This window comes from Podarcis melisellensis, assembly GCF_964234715.1.
Source record: "Podarcis melisellensis genome assembly, chromosome: 7".
Lineage (NCBI taxonomy): Eukaryota > Metazoa > Chordata > Lepidosauria > Squamata > Lacertidae > Podarcis > Podarcis melisellensis.
The window spans coordinates 34,300,600-34,321,521 of record NC_138539.1 but is presented as its reverse complement, the minus strand read 5'-3'; the positions used below and the strand labels follow the sequence as shown (position 1 = coordinate 34,321,521).

General features: G+C 41.6%; 1 protein-coding gene across 1 annotated transcript; it reads left to right on the top strand.

The window, feature by feature from the left end:
- The first annotated feature begins 1,958 nt into the window (after positions 1–1,958).
- ADHFE1 (alcohol dehydrogenase iron containing 1) lies at positions 1,959–20,557 on the top strand. Its single transcript, XM_081917582.1, has 14 exons — positions 1,959–2,128; positions 5,071–5,108; positions 7,873–7,916; positions 8,316–8,369; positions 8,988–9,142; positions 10,788–10,984; positions 12,444–12,521; positions 13,690–13,795; positions 14,185–14,337; positions 14,975–15,073; positions 16,922–17,000; positions 17,117–17,213; positions 18,584–18,741; positions 20,127–20,557. Exons 1-14 carry the CDS (start codon positions 1,974–1,976, stop codon positions 20,208–20,210), a joined length of 1,497 nt encoding a protein of 498 aa, XP_081773708.1. The 5' UTR covers positions 1,959–1,973; the 3' UTR covers positions 20,211–20,557.
- The last annotated feature ends 365 nt before the right edge of the window (positions 20,558–20,922 follow it).

Genomic DNA, 20,922 nt, shown 5'->3' with positions numbered 1-20,922 from the left:
TGTACCTTCCACAAATGCAGTTCCATGGAACTTCAGAATCTTAAGAGTTAGAAGGGACCCATCTAGGGTCATCTAATCCAACCCTCCGCACTGCAGGAAACTCCTCTAAAGCATCTATAACAGATGGCCATCCAAACTGCTTAAAAACCTCCAAGGAAGGAGAGTCCACAACCTCCCAAGGGAGGCTGTTCCACTGTCAAACAGCTCTTACTGCCAGAAAGTTTTTCTGTATGTCTAGTAGGAATCTTTCCTGGAACGTGAAGCCACTGGTTCATGTCCTACCCTCCTGAGCAGGAGAAAACAAGCTTGCTCCATGTGACAGCCCTTCAGATATTTGAAGGTGGCTATCATATCTCCTCAGTCACTTCTTTTCCAGGCTAGAAGTTCTTGATATAGTTGGAAGCTGAATTGTACTCAATGAGATCATTTATTCATTCTAGACCAATACTGCTGACACTGATTGTCAATGGCATTCTGGGATTTCAGATGGGTCCCCAGCCCAGCTGGAGATGCCAGGGTCTCAGCCCGTGGACCTTTTACCTACAAAATATGGGCACTCACTGAGCTGTAGCTAATGCCCATTACATTCTAACTGTCTTTTATTTTTATTCAACTTATACACCACCCTATACCCAGAGGTCTCAGGGCAGTTCACAACAAGACCACAACATATAAAATCAAACCAAAAGCAGTAACCCAATAACCCCCTACCCAAAAAGCCACATTCTAAAAGGATGTTGGATGTAAAGCAGATCAACCAAAGGCCTGGTTAAAAAGGAATGTTTTTGCCTGGTGCCTAAAGGTATATAATGAAGGCGCCAGGTGAACTTCCCTGGGGAGAGCATTCCATAGACAGGGAGCCACTGCAGAGAAGGCCCATTCTCATGTTGCCACCCTCCAGACCTCTTGAGGAGGCACATGAAGGGAGGACCTCAGAAGATGATCTCAGGGACCAGGTAGGTTCATATGGAAAGAGGTGGTCCTTGAGGTATTGTGCTCCTGAGCCGTTTAAGGCTTTATAGGTCAAAACTAGCAGTTTGAATTGGGTCCAGAAACTAATTGGTAGCCAGTGCAGTCGGACCAGGATTGGTGTAATATGCTCACACCATCTTGCTCCGGTGAGAAACTGGGCCGCTGAATTCTGCACTTGCTGAAGTTTCTGAACCGTCTTCAGAGGCAGCCCTATGTATAATACATTGCAGTAATCTAACCTTAAAGGTATCAGAACATAGACAACAGTAGTTAGGCTATCCCTGTGCAGATCGAGGCGTAGCTGGGCCACCAGCCGAAGCTGATGGAAGGCACTCTGGGCCACTGAGGCCACCTGAGTCTTGCCTCACAGAAGTGAACTTCTGATGTGTGCAATCACTGCAGGCTGCTGTTCACGTTCTGGGTGAGTGGGGGAAGAGTCCTTTTGACTGGCTCACAAGTCATCTGTAAGTTCCTGGGTGTAGCTATTTATGCTTGTCCTGCAACTTTCGATTAATTCATATTATGGCTCTTGCCCTATTAAAAACCAGTTGCTGATCGTCAAGACGTTTCTTACATGCACCAGCTTTTCTTGAACTAGAACAATCACCAATGCCTTATTTACAATATAAAGAAACAAAAAACGATTTTGTGAAAATGCTGTTTTTGAGACTGAATGTTCTATCTATTCACAGTGCTTCAAAATTTGGTTTCAGTTTGCAAGTAAAAACTTGGAAATGAACTTCAGATTTCCGTTTAGCAAAGACCAGCAACGCACTGGGAGGGTTCCGCCCCCTCTTGTTTCTGCACCAAGCTAGAGATCCAAAAAGTTAAGGAATGAAGTTTTGAAAGGTGATCGGATCGAAAGTGTTAAAACGTGCCCAATAGGCTGGAGAGTATAGATTAACAAAGGAAAAAGAGTGCAACGATTCCAATATTTTATTAATCCTGAAGGCTTCGAAGTACGTCGCTGGCAGCTTAACACTGTTCGGGGAAAGGCTCCAATGAGCAAATACTTCGAGGGGAACGACCGTTCCTGCCTCTCCCCTTCCAAGGTTTGCACAACTTCCCATCATGCCTCGGGGTCCCAAGTAGTTCCAGCCATGGCAGGAGGACGCGATAGGGTGGGATATTTGCTGAAGCAATTGCAACGGGCATCGTAAGTGTTTTGCGCCTTCCCCTGTTCCTCGCGTGACAGCGCCTAATAAAGCCATCTTGCTTCCCACAAAGTTGTAATCAGCTGGAGAAGCTCAGCCCCTTTGCAGCCTTACAAAAGCATAACGAGGGTTTGAGGAATCTGCAGGTTCTAAAGTCATGGAAACGGGTGAATTTTAAGAAACATGCCCCACCTTATATTTGGAAGTTGTCCACTAACGTGGCTATTTCTGTTTTCCTTTTTGCTGAGTGAAAGGGACAGCAGAAAGCTAGAGGTTTGTTGTTGTTTTTCAAACATCTGCTTGTTTCAAAATAGTACTTAGAGATTACCAAATTGGACTTTGGTGTTTGCTGAAACTTTAGAGCAGGTTTGGACAGAAAAACGAAACAAAACTACAGACCTAGTACGAGTTCATTATAAAAATATATTATTGTCATTTGGGCATACCATTGCTTCTAAAGAGCTTTTCCTTGGAAGCAGATCCATAAGTTTATAATAGGAATTTTCTATTATACAACTTGAGCATATAAAATTCTGCATTATGTGGAGGAAATGGATAGAGACTCTTCCTCTCTCAAAAATGCAAAAGTTTGGGCTGTCCCATGAAAATGACCTGTAGCAGATTCAGGACAGATCAAAGAAAGTACCTCCTTACAAAATTGATGAATGGATATTGCTGCCACTAACTGGAAATGCATACAAATTAAGACCCAGATAAAAGGTTTCCTGGGAGATGTTATGAAAGACTCTAGGTAATCAAAAATATTTTTGATCCCATTCAATCACATTGAAATTTCAAAATATCTGTTTACAAAGTCCCCAAATAAATTTACCACTTATATAAGGACTCTTGTGCTCCCAAATCTGCATCATCCTCCACATTCCTTCCTTCTCACACAACAGATCCCTCTTCCCTTTCCTGGCTTCTGTCACCATAGGTAAAGGTAAAGGGACCCCTGACCATCAGGTCCAGTCATGGCCGACTCTGGGGTTGTGGCGCTCATCTCACTTTATTGGCCAAGGGAGCTGGCGTACAGCTTCCAGGTCATGTGGCCAGCATGACTAAGCCACTTCTGGAGAACCAGAGCAGCGCACGGAAACGCCGTTTGCCTTCTCGCTGGAGTGGTACCTATTTATCTACTTGAACTTTGACGTGCTTTCGAACTGATAGGTTGACACCATAGTTCGCCTCTAAACCATGGTGTACTATGAAGTGGCTTTGAAAATCATGATTTGGAATCATTTCTGGTTAGTGCTAAAAATAGCTTTGCCTAACTTTGAGATCCACCAGATAATACCTAGACAAAATAGAAAAGGCAAGAAGAAGTCTGTTCTGTTCCTAGTTTTCTGAAACATGATTTAGAGAATAGCCAATGTGATGTTTGAATGGAGCAAGGCTGTTGCTGAAGATGAATAAAACTAAAGCAGAAAAGATCATAGCTTAGCGACATAGCACAATGTTTTGCATGAAAATGGCCCCATGTTCAGTCTCTGGAATCTCCTGAAACTATGGAGAGCCTCTGCCAGTCAGAGTAGGCAGTACTGGGCAAGATGCAGAAATAGGGTTGCCTGATATGAGACAACTTCCTTTGCTCCTATGAATAGGATACGCTTCCCTCCACTGAGTAAACTGGCATAGCATCAGGCTGCACTGCTGAATCCCTATCATATTTGCTAGAATGTAGCTTATGCTGAACTCGGGTGAACTCGTTTTTAAGTAAATATGTATAAGGTCAGGCCAAATCATAAGGACTATTTTACTTGGGCATAAATTCCACATGAACCCTAATGGTGGTAAGGACTGGGTCTAAAATAACAGTGAAACCTACTCTGGGTCTCGGACTAGGGTGCTCAGAAGGAATCCACAATAAATACAACAAATTATTGATTCTGTGTTAATTGGACGAGACAAGAACTAAAATAGAAATGTTGTTCTGAGCAAAGAAGCATTTCCATTCATGAGCTTTAGAAACAACAAGAGGTGGAGAATCTTACTTTACAGTTGGCATTCCTAAATGGGCATGCTCTATTTATAGGTTTAAGTTGTCTTCAAATTATATTGGAGCTTTGTACAAACATTTGTAAACAGGTTTAACGGGTGAGCATTCCGGCAAGAAAAAGTATCACCACTTTGAGACACTAGATGGCAGGATACATTTGCAAGAGAAACAGTGCAATATTAACAAATTCATTACAGTATATTAATATATTAGTTACTTATATGATGCACACACTGTGCACTCATGCACACATGGGTTGCACATATCTGATTTTTCTGTGCATGTCGATCCACACATGGGCATTTTCAATTCAACTTTGATCTCTGTGTTTTCCATTTACACTGGTGGATTGTGCTTGATGGGATGGGATGTATTCACACTGTGTCTTATCCCCTCCCCTCAGAACTTCCACACCCTCCTTGAGTTCCAGAAACCCGTGGGCATTTGTTTACCTGTGTAGTTTTGGGGTTTATTTTAGATGCAAGTTTTCTGATATACTGGACTTGTACAAAACAGTGGTTTTTAAAAATATATGACGTGCACCAGCATCCCACTAAGGAGTGCTTTGCAACTGGAGATAGGGGGTGTGATGCTAGATGGCATCATCCAGCAAAATGTCATGACACAGTTAAAAAGAAACCCCACGCAATGTGCTTCAATGCATCCACAATCGAGTAACATGTAATTTTATGTTGGACTTTTTTGTACTTATCACATTATTCACAGATAATGAAATTCAGAAACATTGGGATAAAATGTGTGAAAAGTGTATGTTCCCACTTGGATGAGGACAGATTAAACACACACACACACACACACACACACACACACACACACACACGATGCATCCATCCACTTTGAATTGCCATGTGTAAACAGCCAATGAACTCCTTACTTTTCCAGTGCTTTGTTACCCAAATAATTTCCCCTCTTTCCTTTCATTAGATGTATGTGTCCTGCCCATTCCCACACATATACTCAAGGTAAGGCTGTATTTATTTTGTGTCTTTATGTCAATTATTCCAGTTCCCATTAAACAGTCATTAGGACGCAAACTAGATCAACAATACCTCTCAAGAGAAAACTAGTTTAGTGGTAATTAGATACAAAATAGCCAGCCAAAAACCCCAAATATATGTACATAGTAGTGATCCAGTCCGCAGTATTTGCTAAGTGTCTTCCGGGCCGCCCCAGGTGTCATCATTGCGGGGAGTAACATTCGGCGCGCCGCCTGCCCGCAACTCCCAAGCCTACCCCAAGCCATTGGGTTAAGGGGGGCGCTGCCCTGCTTTGCCAGCGGCATTCCCCCCTCCCCATTTGTTTTGACAGGTTGGGGGAGGCTTGGAAGTCACGGGTGGGCGGCACGCCAAATGTCTGCCATAGGCAGCTCGCTCTGCCCCCATGGGCAGTTCGCTCCGCTATTGGCTGCAGGGTGTGCGTGCCGCTCTGGGCACCCGAGTGGCTATCCCGCACCTGGGAGGGCACCCTTCATGCCATGTCCCCCTCAGGAGTGCATCCACCCTGGGTTGTTTAAAGGGGTATGATACTGCTTTAAAAGTACAATGTAGATGGGACCTGAGTCTTAAATGAGTTAGAATTTTATAGTCTCAGTGCACCCAATCCCATGGCAATGGTGAAGCGTAAGGAGGTGTGGCCCTGATAAGTGCACAAATGGGAGATCATTAGGAGCTGCTTGTGAATTGCTCTGAGTTTTCTATGGATGAACAGAACATACGCCATCTACTAACACTTGTTTGAGATTTGTGCTGTGGAATTAAGCAGAACTGAACATGATTTACAAAGTAAACATTGCAGGTTATGGAAGAATCCACATGTATATTGCTATTCTGTTGCCTTGTTGTTTTTGTTGCCATTAAGCATGCCACTTGGAATATTTTAATAGAAAAGCAGCTTTTTTAATTGCAAAATTATAAACATTCTTTGACAGCGGTGAGATTGTAAAGGCGTGACTTTACTGTGACTCCTCCTAAAGAAACATTCTATGCTTCATAAGTATATCTAGTCCAAGGGAAACAATATAGTTTTCCAAGCTCAATAAAGCCTTTAACGAAAGCTTTGCTCTGCCAAATAATAAAGCAGCAGGAGATCTATCATACCATCAAAACAAAATAGTGTAAGTGGCTTGGACATGTCTTCGGGATGTCAAATTAATTACGAAAACGACAACAGACTCAGACATTAGGGGAAATCAACCATGAACAGGGCTGGTGAAAGATGGTAGGAAAAGTAGCCAAGGGTAGCAGACGTAAGCATGAATAGGGAGCACAAAAAGGATTTTTAATATATTTATGGGTTTAATTATTTGGGTCACCACTCAAGTGCACCCCAAAGTATCTGTAGGCTCATTATCATTGCTTCAGTCATTGGCCATGAATTCAAACACTAAATATTTAATTCAGCTACCAGACAGAAGGAGTGGTTTGTTCTTTGACTGGGGTAAGAAGGGCAAGATTTGACTTTTTGTATGTGGTGGGGGGTTCTCCATCTTTCTGTGTCTCTTTGCCTCTCCTTGTGTATCCCACTGTGGAAGAAGCTAGTGACCGTGTAGGGTTTTTTCTATGAAATTTGAAAGGACAGTTCTGAGAAGAAATTAAAAGATTAAAGTGGAAGTCTAGAACTTCTATGCAAGAGACATTGTAAGAATTCCCAGCAACAATGGCTGTGCTGCTCCCACAGAATGAGACTCACAAAGGTGAGATGATATTTTTTATTGGGCCAGCAGGCCTCTGAAATCCTGGAAGGAAGTACCGGTATCTAAACTAAGTATCCTTCATCAGACAGGTGTTACTAGCAAAAAAATAATAAAGCAAAGCGTGTAAGAGATATGATCTACTTTTTATAACAAGGACAAGTTGGAAGGTTTTGAGGAGAGACTGCATTAGCTGGATTGCAGAGAATTTTGTCTCTCTGGAGACTTATTTTTCTTACAGATTTCCCCAGTGGTGAAGTAGTAATATCCTTTGCCCATATTTCCTCCCTTTGTTTGAGCTCAGTTTCTTTTTAACAACAACAACAACAACAACATTAAATTTTGTGAGACACAGACAGATGTTACTTGCAAGGTCAGGAATACAGTTTCCAAACTGCGAATATCAAGCAAAAGGCATATTATTGGTATGATTTGACACCTGGCAACACCTCACTGTTATCTTCTTTTAAAAAATTCAGAGCTGCTAGAGGGATTCTAGTTGAAAATGTTTATGAAGGGCAGATTTATACATGGTAGCTGGCTGCATGTAATCACCTCAGAAACATGTGGGGCTGTGCCTGGCTCGTGGCCAAGCTGTGCTCATATGGAAGTGCCTTTTGTGTGAATTGTGGCCTCTGTGTGGGTGCTATACATGTGGCTGCCACTGTTTTCATGTCAGTAATGTCATGTTTTGAAGCGAGCAAGTACATCTTAATGGTGAACACTAAAAAAAAAGAAAATCCCAAAGATGACACATTAACACAGGCATCCCCAAACTGAGCCCTCCAGGTGTTTTTGGGACTACAACTCCCATCATCCCTAGCTAACAGGACCAGTGGTCAGGGATGATGGGAATTGTAGTCCCAAAACATCTGGAGGGCCGAGTTTGGGGATGCCTGCATTAACATCTTGGGGTTTACAATTCAAAAGGAAAAAAATATATCCATTTAATAGGAGATTTTTAAAACATAAGCAAAGATGTGTCTTCCTGTGCTGTGCCTGGGCTTGCTAACTTTGATGTATAATTTCTTTTCCAGGTATTGAACATGCTGCTACGGGGAAAACAGACTATGCTTTTGAGGTAAACTTAATTAAGTTTGACAACTATATTTGAAACAATACAGTGGTACCTTGGGTCTCGAACTTAATCCGTTCGGGGAGTCCATTCGACTCCCGAAACCATTCAGAAACCAAGGCACGGCTTTCAATTGGCTGCAGGAGCTTCCTGCTCTCAAGCGGAAACTGCATTGGACGCTCAGTTTCCAAAAAACATTCTCAAACCACAACACTTACTTCTGGGTTTGTGGTGTTTGGGAGCTGATTTGTTCGACAAGTGAGCTGTTCGAGAACCAAGGTGCCACTGTATTGTGCTCATTTTAAATCCACTATTTCTTGAATAACATTGGTTATTTTAAAACATGAGTTTTGTAGGCTCCATACAACCTCTTTTCTGAAATGTATTATATCTTGGCTTTTACAGATGGCTGTTTCTAGTATCCGATATGGAGAAGGAGTTACTAAAGAACTAGGCATGGTAAGCCATTAATTACATATTATCACTAGGACTGTTATTTGATTTTTTTATTAAAAAATAGCATTATAAATAATTGTGCGTTTTAGCTACGTTAGAAAAAATATACTTCTGAATCCTAAAGTTTACTGCTTCTACAAGGTGGAGCTTAAGACAGGGACCAACCTCTGCATTATTGCAACCAAGAAGTTAAGGATTGAGGGCAGATACTTTACTGCAAATGTTAATGGCTATATGTTGTCTCTCTAATGAACCATCTTCATGTGGAGATTAAATTAATTGCCATCATTTAAAAACTGAACAGACTCATCCAGTGAATGGGAAGCTGTCTTGAGCACCATTTGGTGGAAAGGTAGGGGTAGAAGTTTAACAAATAAATGACAGCAATCCACCCAAGGAATCAATTTTACACAAATAAATCAAGTTTACTGTCTATTGCAATCTTATGTTCTGGAAAAGATGGGGGGGGGGACTCACAGTGACCAGTCAGATAACAAGTGGGATATGTAGAATTTTGTGTTGGAAGGTTTCTTTTCCTTTGGGATTGGGGTTTGTTTGTTTGTTTGTTTGTTTGTTTCCTTTTTATTTTCTTTGGTTTTAACTACTTTTTCCTCACTGTAGGACCTGCAGAATTTGGGTGTTAAAAAAGTCTGTGTGATGACTGATAAGAACCTTTGTCGTCTCCCTCCCATGCAAGCAGTCTTGGATTCTCTGACAAAAAATGGTATAAATTTCCAAATATACGACAATGTAAGGGTGGAGCCAACAGACCAGAGGTACTACTTTTCTCCTATATTTGTGCAACCTGCCCTTTTCTACTTTGCATCTAGGTTTCTGCAAAAAAGAGGCCTTCAGATCAGGACTTAGCAGCAACAGGGCTTCTACAGCTGTGCAACCAAGATGTTAAAACGCAGAGGACGGATGTTTACATTGTTCCATGACCTTAAATAAATTTACCTATTTTTGATTTCACAAGTAATCTTACAACACTGAATAGATATCTATGGTTCTCCCCTCTCCAATACCAGTACAATGATAATTTAAGATCTGCACTGGTTTTCTGTAGCTTCCTTAGCGCAATTCCCATACCAAGCCCTAGGCACACAAGTCCAGCATATTTAAGAGACCTTCTCCTTTTCATTTCTTTATGTTCCACCAGAATTTCTTAAGATTGAACAGGAATCCTGACTATACTACGCATGCAAAAATTTGTGCTCTGTTGCTATAATACAATTGTGTAAAAAGTCCTGCCTTGTGCACTGAATGATGAGTGCTGCCGTTTACAGCAATGCTATACAATGCCTACTCAGATGCAAGTCCCACTGAGTTCAATGGAGCTTACTCCCTAGTAACTGGGCATAGGCTCCCATCTTATGGGAGGGCGTTCCACAGGGTGGGCACCTCCACCAAGAAGGCCCTCTGCTTGGTTCCCTGTAACCTCACTTCTCACAGTGACGGAACCACCAGAAGGCCCTTGGGGCTGAACGATGGGGGTGAAGACGCTCCTTCAGGTGTACTCTACGTGGGGTTTCCTTTGAAGGTGATCCAGAAACTGCAATTAATCCAGAATGCGGCAGCTAGACTGGTGACTGGGAGTGGCCGCTGGGACCACATAACACTGGTCCTGAGAGATCTGCATTGGCTCCCAGTACGTTTCCAAGCACAATTCAAAGTGTTGGTGCTGACCTTTAAAGCGCTAAACGGCCTCGGTCCTGTATACCTGAAGGAGCGTTTCCACCCCCATCATTCAGCGCAGACGCTGAGATCCAGCGCCGAGGGCCTTCTGGCGGTTCCCTCATTGCAAGAAGTGAGTTTACAGACAGAGGGCCTTCTCGGCAGTGGCACCCACCCTGTGGAACACCCTCCCTTCAGATGTGAAGGAAATAAGCAGCTATCCGATCTTTAAAAGACATCTGAAGGCAGCCCTGTTCAGGGAAGTTTTTAATATTTAATGCTGTACTGTTTTTCACATTTGATTGGGAGCTGCCCAGAGTGGCTAGGGAAACTCAGCCAGATGGCGGGGTATAAATAAATTATTATTATTATTATTATTATTATTATTATTATTATTATTATTATTATTATACTGGAGGATAATATATAACTTTTCACATTGATTTCATTAGGACCTAAATATATCTTAGCCAGGATCCAACCCACCAACTACTACACATGTGGAAGTATTGCTTTTCCCCTACCTCAGCTTTCCTGAACACTGGGTTCCCAATGCCCTCTATATTAGAGGCTATTAAAACTGCTGTTCAGGAGAAGAAAAATGATTTTCATGCTTGCACACTAATGCATGTGCAATGGATGGTTTGTGTATGCTGGGACCTTTTGTGGTTTTAACTACGTTGTGACCCTCTGTGAGCTGTTGGGTAGAGCAGGGTAAAATGAACCACATGTTCTTTTCTTTTCAAGTTTCATGGATGCCATCGAGTTTGCTAAAAAGGGGGAGTTTGATTCCTATGTTGCCTTAGGAGGAGGTTCAGTCATAGACACTTGCAAAACTGCTGATCTCTATGCATCCAGTCCAGAATCGGACTTCTTAGATTATGTCAATGCTCCCATTGGAAAAGGCAAGCCTGTCAAAGTTGCTCTCAAGCCACTGATTGCAGGTAAGGAAAGTTGACATGATTGGGTGTGATTGTGAGATGATTGAGCTTGTCTGGTGGTTTTGGTTCTTCGGTTCTCATTGCAAAGCAGATTTAGCCCTGCTGATTGAAAGACTGTCTGTTGGAACTTAAAATAAGATGCTCTGAGCCCTTTGGAGAAAGAACAGGGTACTAGTGTGGTAAATCAATCAGCTAGATTAAATAAATTCACACGGGATAATAGCACTGCCCTCTTGGCAGTGCTGCTGCTCTCTGTGGTGTGAAGAGTGGTATTATTATTTATTAAATGTGTACGCCCCACTTCTTCCGAAGATCATAACATAAAAATACAAAATGAGGACACAAAAAATAATAATACAAAAAACAAACCAATAACCTTCCTCCCACAAACTCATAGAATGTTTAATCAGCCAAAGGCCTGGTTATAGAGAAACATTTTCACCGGGTACCTAATGTTGTTGCTAGACAAGCCTCCCTGTGGAGAGCATTCCACGGATGGGGAGCGAGGCAGAACAAGTCCCATTCTCATGCTGCCACCCTCTGGACCTCTTGTGGAAGGGGTACAAGAAGAAGGGCCTCAGATGATGATTTCAGGGTCAAGATCAGTACATATGGGGAAGGCGGTCCTTGAAGTATTGAACAGTCCTGAGCCATTTAAAGCTTTATAGGTTAAAACCAGCACTTTGAATTGAGCCTGGAAACTAACTGGCAGCCAGTGCAGTTGGGCCAGGATCCGTGCAATATATTTAACCTGTCTTGTCCCAGTGAGCATCCTGGCTACCAAATTCTGCACCAGCTGAAGTTTCCGAACCGTCTTCAGAGGCATATAACATGTTGCAGTAATCTAACCTAGAGGTCACCAGAGCATTGAAGACAGAAGTTAGGTTATCCCTGTCTAGATAAGGGCACAGTTGGGCCACCAGCCAAAACTGATGGAAGGCTGATGGAAAGATACCAAGTCTGATGGTATCAAAAGCTGCTGAGAGGTCAAGGTGAATGAATAGAGACACATTTCCCCTGTCTTTTTCCTGACAGAGGCCTTCATAAAGGGCAGCAGGGTGGGCGGTAAACCAGCAGAATGCCTAATCTGTCCCAATTGCCCAGTGCCAGTAATGGTAGCACATGAGAGCCTTCTCTGTGGTGGCCCCCAGATTGCGGAATGACCTTCCCACCACCACACTCAGTTTATTACCACAGTGCTACTGCTCTTTCCAGCAGTTTCCCACCACCCTGAATCCTTCCTCAGAATGGTACATGATGAACTAGCAGTAGGGCTGGGGGTAGGGAAAATGACTGCCATCACCCAGAATATTAAGGGAAGAGCATTTTAAGAATCTCCATTTTTTGGTCCCCTCCATGAAAATCTCCCCATTTTGCCGCTTGGGATCTAAGTTTCTAAGTTGATTTACGAAGTTGTGCATGTACGCACACAGTAATAAATTTAATTTGCTCTTTTCCAAAGTTCCTACCACTGCTGGGACTGGAAGTGAAACCACCGGGGTTGCTATTTTTGATTATAAAGAACTAAAAGTAAAAACTGGTAAGAATTGCATGTGTTTGCATCTGTTACCATGGTTCTTTTCTTCAATGTCATGGCTTTGTACTGCTTCAGAGTTTACAGTATGCAAGAAGACTTCCCCCAGCTGAGTAGTATTTTCTAATGTATTATAACATACATGATGTGGAAAGCTGCAGCTAAAGTCATACCAGGGCCAAGAGATGACAATGCATTTGTAGAAAATGTTGTGTGATGTGACCCTGCTAAGCAGCCTTGTTTCTCCCAACTCACCAAGTAGTGGTGGGAAGGAAAGAAGCAAGGCTACCTTTTGCAAGCAAAAGCAACAAAGCAGAGAAGTCACGCCCTACTGTCGCTTGCAGACAGAAGCCATGTGCCTCCTACCCCCTTCAGTGGTGGGGAGGGAAGATAAAACTACTTTGCTCCAGAAAGCAGCAGACATGAAGCTATGAAAACATCCCAAGTTGGAACCCTATGCTAGGAATTTTGACAGGCGGACAAGACGACTCACCTGTCATTCATGTGGTGTCATAATGACATTGTGTGATTGACAGGTTGGCAGGCCCCACAGGTCAGTCAGTTGTTTGCACCTCCCATTTCAGTCAAAGGATCTTTAAGGTAGCTGACAATAATTCCATTACAGTAATGCCAAAATCAAACCCACACACTGGCTGATGGTAAGTGACCAGAGTATGCTTGCTTCCCTTCAGCTCAGTAGTCCCAGGACTATTGGCAGCTGGATCAGAGCATTCTTTCTGGCAGAGAGAGGGGAAGCAAGCTCCCCAAAGCTGCTCCTTACACTACTGAATGCATAGGACTGGGTTGGTCACCTCTCTTGCTGTAATGTTCTTCTGGAACAGCTACCTTCCAGTGACCCAGCTCTCTTGGTTAATGGCAAGGTAAAAGTGTGCTTATCTCCATAGCTACATAGATTTTTACAGGGCAAAGGCCCTTGTTTTCAGAGATTCTTGCTGAGATTCATTTTTTTAACAGTTCTTAATAAGAATTCAGCTAATCTGTTATTAGAAGTATGTACATCTGTATTTAGTTCTCCCCTTTCCCCCTGTTTCTGTGGCAGGTCTAATATTTCGTATGGTCAGTGTTTTTAAATAAATGTTAGTATTATTGTTTCAAAATAGTTTGAGAAAGTCCTTTTTTCAATATATCCATTTAATGTAATTTTCATGTTTAGGCATTGCTTCTAGAGCTATTAAGCCTTTCTTGGGCCTAATTGACCCTTTGCATACTCTCCATATGCCCAAGCATGTGACAGCTAATGGTGGATTTGACGTGCTTTGGTAAGTATGTATTACCTGTATAAGTAGTTTCGATTTTTATTTTACATTTAGAAGACATTTTTATGTTTCTTGGGTGTGAGTATGTGTTGATGACCTTTTTTTAATTAAGCATTTAAGGGGGGGGAGTCTGACTTAACGTTCCAGTTGTCAGCTGAATTCCTTGGGGTTTGTTTTTCTCTGATTTCCTGGTCCTTTTTGCCCTCTGGACAATGCCAGGCTACAAAACATAAACTGGGGATTTGGGATATATAAGAATCAAATCAGAATAATCAGGAACAGTCACTCACTTCTAGTTTTTCAATGGTAGTGATTTCCAAATGCTAATGGGACAAGCCACATCAGTTCAGATTGTTCTGTTTCCTCCTCCACTTCTCCCACCAACCTGCCAGCCATGCACTTGAATCCTATACTGCTCTTCCCTACAATCAGCGCAGTCCTTGTCCTTCAAACCCAATGAACCGCCCAGCATATCAAGGAAGCAACCCTATCAGTGATATCTGGGCCATCCATGCATTACGGATCGTTGCTAAATATTTAAAGAGGTAAGAGTTCTATTTTATTAGGGTGCGTATAATTTTCTTTACTGAGCCCTGCAATGGATGATTTGGAGGTAGAGAATTGGGGTGCGTCTAATAACAGGGTTTTGCTTCCCAGGGCAAATTTTGGAAAGAGCATGTCAGGATCAGTTAAGCAATTCAGACATATGTCATACAAAATTGCATAACTGAGGTCCCAGTCATAAAAAGAGAGAGAGGACGTAAACTTCTTCATGGCACAAAGTGACTTAATTTGAGACAAATGCAATGGAAATCATGTGCTAGAAGTCATAGCACTCTCTTCTGACACCTGCTGTGATCATTACTAATAGATACTTAATGAGTTCCACTGACTTTGAAAAGGGGGTTTTCTCCCACAACACTTGATTTTGAGCATTATCTTTCATGTGAAAAGCTGCTTTTTACAAGGTCAGATCATTTGTCCCATCACCTGATTGTTTAGAAGTAGATATTAGGAATTGATCCTGGAACATTCTGCATTGCAGACATGTTTTCTGCCACTGAACAAACCCAACCAAGTAGGGTTTGTGGCTATGAAACCAATGCCACAATAAACCAGTTGACCTCGTAGCCTCCTGCAGTGCAATTTGCCTTTTGAATAACAGACTTGCGTTCCGCACAGAGCCATCAGGGACCCAGAAGATAAAGAAGCAAGGGCCAACATGCACCTGGCAAGTGCTTCTGCCGGCATTGGCTTTGGAAATGCTGGGGTACATCTTTGGTGAGTTGAGAACAATTTTTATTGCCCTCACATAACTGTTGTCTTTTTTGTTCCATTAAATGCAATAAAATGTGACTGCATTGTCCATGGGGAGGACATGATCCGTGCTAGTTACAGTGTTCTGTCCAATGTGGCTTTTCCATTGTCAAGCAAAAGCGCTTAAAACTGGGCTTTAGCAGTTTAAAATATGCTTAAATGTATAATGCTCTATCTATTTATTTCTTTCTTTCTTTCATTCATTCATTCATTCATTAAATGTAAATCCCATCCTTCCAAAGGAAGCCAAGGCAACTCTATATACCACCCTATACCTGAGGGTCTCAGGGCAGTTCACAGAATAAAGTCAAGATATAAAACCACAAAATACATAATAAAAATAAAAACAACAGCCCAATAGCACCCCCCAAAAAAGCCACATTTAAAACAGCATAATTAACAAGAGAATAAAATATGATCATAAGCATGACACGACTGTTTGGCAGGCACAAAAAGAATCCAATATTTAGGATTTGTTATCAGGCATAGCAATGTCCCTCTGACATAGCTGTCAAAGTTTCCCTTTTTTTAAGGGAAATTCCCTTATTCCAAATAGGATTCCTCGCAAGAAAAGGGAAAAGTTGACAGCTATGCCCTCTGGTCGCCCCAGGAGTCTCGCCCCAGTAGAGCTGGGCAAGTCTGGGCCCCGGCAACTAGGCCAGGTGGAAAAGGCCTTTCAGGGAGCAGCCTTCACAACTCACAGCCAGGCGATGTAAAGAGAAAGGAGGTACCTTTTTTCACATGTGGTGGTCTTGTAATAAGGTTAAAGCTGGGAAATGATTATAATGAATTGAAAAAGATGTTTGAGATAACATTCATATAACAAAAAAACCCAGAAGCTTTTCTCTTGGAAATTATATGATTAGAACTACCCAAACAGTATAGAAATTTATTTATGTATGCAACTACAGCTGCAAGAATGTTATTTCCCCAAAAATGGAAGGATGAAGAGGTCCCGACGAAAGAAGATTGGATACAGAAACTGATGGAGTATGCAGAAATGGTGAAATTTGCCAAAATAAGAAATCAAGATTCTAAACTTTTTAGAAAGGAATGGAAGTGGTTTACTGAATATTTACAAACAAACTGTAAACAGATCAAGACATTGGCCAGGATTATTGTAAAAACCTGCAATTTTAAAAATATATATGAGAATAGGCAATTAAAAGAAGAAGTTAAGGCAATTTGGAGTATGCAGGAAAGGACAAAGATAAATGTAAGGAACCGCAGAAAGAAGGGGAAGAGAGCTGAAATTGAAAATGTTAAAACTTGATTAAATAATTGTTGCATTGCATATAAATGAAAATTATAAATAAAAATGTGATAAAAGAAAAGAAAAAGAAGCGCTGATCTGTCTTCCCCATACATAACCTGTATCCACTACATGCAGAGGTTATTTGGATGAGCAGCTACTTCACATGTGAGAAAAGGTGTAACTCAGTAGCCCTGTTTGTCTCCAGAATGAGAAATGTAGGGATATTTGCTTGTGCATTCAGGTGCAAATGGTTATCAACCTCTTCTTAAATCCACATACTTGCATGCGACATTTTTGGACACCCAAGTAATTCTGGATCAGGGACTTTTCCCCTTGTGTTGTTGTTACGAAAGGGTCATTGTCAAGGTGCCTCTTAACCCCTTGACCCAACTGAGACACCAGCAATGTCAGAGACCATTCATAAACCTCTTAGCAACTCTCTGCACCTCCTCCAATCAATTATATTCAAAATACTGTTGAGTATTCTCTAGTTGCTTGTAGAGTTTATTTATGTTCCTACCTTTTCATACTAAAACGAAGGCTTTCTTTCCCTCTAGCCATGGCATGTCTTACCCTATTTCTGGCTTGGTGAAGAATTACAAAGCAAAGGATTACAATGTGGACCACCCTTTAGTGGTAACTATTTAATGCACTTAATTTGCCTGAAAATGATACTGCTGTTACTTTCAGCACTGAACTTGGAACAATATAGGTTGCCTGGTTAATACAAGCTGTGCTTTTCTTTCCTGCAGCCGCATGGTCTTTCCGTTGTCCTCACGTCCCCAGCAGTGTTTACTTTCACAGCCCCTATGTGTCCAGAGCGTCACTTGGAGGCTGCACAGATAATGGGTATGATTCTGTTGATAAAATGTGAGAGTACATGCTTTCAAGGTTGATAGGCAAGATGTCATTCAGCCCTACCAGGATCTGCACCTTTTTTATGTCTAATGCAACCGACATGCAATATTATTTTGTTTGTGGGTTCTCAAATTGGTATAAGGAGCTTGTGTAGGGTTTTTTCAAGAACCAATGTCATCCCCTCCCCTCCCCAGTATAGTGGTATTTCCCCCAGTGGATGGGCACAAGCTGCTCCTAGGTCTGGATCAGATGCTGGGGTGAGGTTAAAGTGGGTTTGGGTGCAGAAGAGACCAAATCCATCTTAAATGTACAAGCTGAATTTGCCGGTATACAACTGAATCTCACCCACAAAACAGCAACAGTTGGGAACTGGACTTAGCTAATGTGTCAGATTTACTGACAAGCAAAACAAGTCAGGATTTGTATATTTTTTAAAAAGGAATTTGTTTATTTGTCCCTTAAAAAAGAAGAAGCAAGCACCAACTCAGGGTGCTTCCAGACAAGGGAATAATACTATAGTGGGGTCACTGCCATTTTTTTTTTTAATCATGGGGTAAATTTGAATAAAATGGAGGTGTTGGGATATGGGCAATTTTATTCTAGTTATGTTGTGTGGACACCGAAATATTTACTTGCATGAGGAGCACCTGTTTCGCAATAAACACCTGTCTGGAAACACCCTCTGACTCATAAAGGTTAGCCTGGACAGTTTTGATATCGCAAACATCAATGTGTGATTCCTGTATTCCGCTGATTTCATTACAGTGACCTTCCTGTCCTATAGCTGTTTTGTGTTCATCAGAAGAATTGGTGACCGCAAGGAGCCCACAATCCTAACTTCAGTCTGCATGTGCATTTGGCTTTCCTCTCCAGAGATAAATCAGCTACATGCAGCAGGGTAGAAAAGTGATTCCTCTTTCCAGTGGAGCTTGTCTGGGCAGTCATAGGATCCCACTGCTACAGTGAGAGTTGTTGTAAAAGCATCTGCCTTAAGCAATACTTAGTGAACACACGATAAAAATGCTAAGAGTGGCTACACCTCTCATGGGTCACTCAGAGTCTTTGTGTGTTTTCCACAATCTATTGCCACCTATCAGACTGATGGTAGTAGAAGCATAATGGGCAGAACAATTGGTTCTCATGCTAGTTAACTTGTTTTTTGTTGCTTCTGTTCTCTTCCAGTTTAGATCTAAATCATATTTTTAGACTCCTTTAATTAAGAAAGTTTCATTCAGTTTATTTCATTTCATTTTTAGAGAAATGACTGCTTTGTGTGTGCGTGCGCATTTAGTATATCCAGCTACTGCTACAACTGAGGGGGGTCTCTCTTTATTTCCTCAAAGTTCCTCTCTTTATTTTAGGGGCTGACATCAGCACTACCAAAACCAAAGATGCGGGTCTTGTTCTGGCAGACACTCTCCGGAAATTCTTATTTGATCTGAACGTTGATGATGGCTTAACTGCTCTTGGATATTCTAATGACGATATCCCTTCCTTAGTCAAAGGGACCCTTCCTCAGGTAAGACAGGTGGCAAAGACCATTTCTCCTAAAATAAAACACTTACCTTTTTTTTAAAAAAAAACATTTATTTTTAAGATGCAAATACAACAGATGGAATATCCTTATTAATAATATCAGTAAGTGATGCTTATATCAGTCCTATCCTAAACATACAGTATACATTTGTATACGTATCAAAACTGATACTTATAAGCCACACATTCAAACATACTGACAAATTTAGAAAGGGGCAGTGAAATGTTCAGACCACTGGTGGATGTTGATCCTTCCATCCTTGCACTATAAGTCACTCTGCAACCATAAGGGCTCAGAGGATTAAAATAAAACATTTACTGTAAACATTTTCCTTTCTCGGCTTTGTTTCTCTGGCAGCAAACAAGTAACAACTGGATAAAATCCGTAATCCATTTTTTCTTTATGCTATGCAGAGCATTCGTAGTACAGTGGTACCTCTGGTTACGTACTTAATTCGTTCCGGAGGTCCGTTCTTAACCTGAATCTGTACTTAACCTGAAGCACCACTTTAGCTAATGGGGCCTCCTGCTGCCGCAGCGCGATTTCTGTTCTCATCCTGAAGCAAAGTTCTTAACCCGAGGTACTATTTCTGGGTTAGCGGAGTCTGTAACCTGAAGCATATGTAACCCGAGGTACCACTGTAGGAGGCAGAGACTTTATATTGACTTTTCTCCACACATTATTTTGTACATTCTCTTAAGAAGGAACCACTAATGATAAACAGGTTTATCCTCAGAAACCAGCTGTGCACTGCACTGCACTGAGTTTTTGGTCTCTGATTAGCTTGGAGATGTGAAAACTTCCTCCCAAATTCATTGTGCATAAGATTTCATATATAGAATTGCATCAAACGAGGAGTGGAGAACTTCAGTCCTGTGAACCAAATCAGACTTTCCAGGACTCTCTCTTGGCAATTTCCCCTTCATACGCATATGAAGCCATACCCATTAACAGCCCTGTTCCATTCTTTCCTTGGGTGCTTTTGCCTGGCTGGGATTTGTCTTTGGACTGTGATAATAATGCCTATACCTTACCTGGATGGGAGATGGAAGAGTGTGTTTGTGTGTGTAGAAACTTCTGACTTACTTGTGGCTTGAATGCAGTCTACTGTATAAAGGTTAGTCTGTTGCTCCTCACACTTTTGCCTCTGGCCTTGACCACCACTGTTCTCCATGTTCTCCATGAAGGAATGTGTCTGTCAGACTGAAAAAGGATCTCCACCCTATCTTTTAAACTGTAGCAAGGCATATGCTCTAATCAGTTACTAAGTTGTTAAAGAGCTTTCAGCCTTAGTCATCAGTGTGTACTCAACTGTTGATGATTGCCAAAACCTTTACATAATTCAATTTATTTTTTGTTTTTTTAAGGAAAGAGTGACTAAATTATCTCCCCGTCCTCAGACTGAAGAAGAATTATCTGCCCTTTTTGAAGCTTCCATGAAACTGTATTAGATGTTATTTTTAAAAAAGAATGCTTTCTTCAATTGCATCAAACTCACATGATGCAATTCAACTCATGACTGTCATATGAATAAGTGTAACTCCATATTCTAAATTTAAGAAATCTTGCCCATTTTGACATTTATTTGCAATCCAAAATATTTCTGCTTCCTTTATTGGTCCCTGGAACTAATCACTGATGGTTCTCCCTTGCCTTCCTAAGAACTGTACAGTAATTCACTTCCTAGCATGTCACATGAAGTGGTCCAGATATCACAGATACAAAAATAAAACTTTACAAGTTCAGAAAGTGCCGTCCTCTACAGCCACTTCACATTCAGAACTCCCTTTCATACAAAGGATGCTTTGTGTTTTTTATGACTGCCTTGAACTCTTGGCTCAATGAGACTGCTACCCACCCATTCTGTGTAAGGACTCTTTTATGGCCAAATACCGGATGTGGGTCTGTAAGTCAATTTATTGCTTGTAAAAGAGGTTGGGAGGAGGTGAAATGCTTTCTGCTTACCCCAGATCGGTGTATCACTCAGCTAATAGGCATGCAAACTTCAATGTCAATATATGTCCACACTCTCTCGGAGAGCTTTTGCAGCTCAGACTTTTCCATGGGCGCTTAGGTCAAATGAGAGGAGAGAAGGAAAAAGAAAGCATAATTGAATTGTTGGCGATTAATAAACACGCACAACTGCCACCAGTACACTTCTTT

Excerpts from the sequence above, each read along its gene's own strand:
- ADHFE1 (XM_081917582.1), top strand. The coding sequence starts at position 1,974 with ATGAGCAAATACTTCGAGGGGAACGACCGTTCCTGCCTCTCCCCTTCC. Across the intron at positions 5,109-7,872 it reads TTCCCACACATATACTCAAG|GTATTGAACATGCTGCTACG; the intron begins GTAAGGCTGTAT and ends TTTCTTTTCCAG. Across the intron at positions 13,796-14,184 it reads GGTGGATTTGACGTGCTTTG|CCATGCACTTGAATCCTATA; the intron begins GTAAGTATGTAT and ends CCAACCTGCCAG.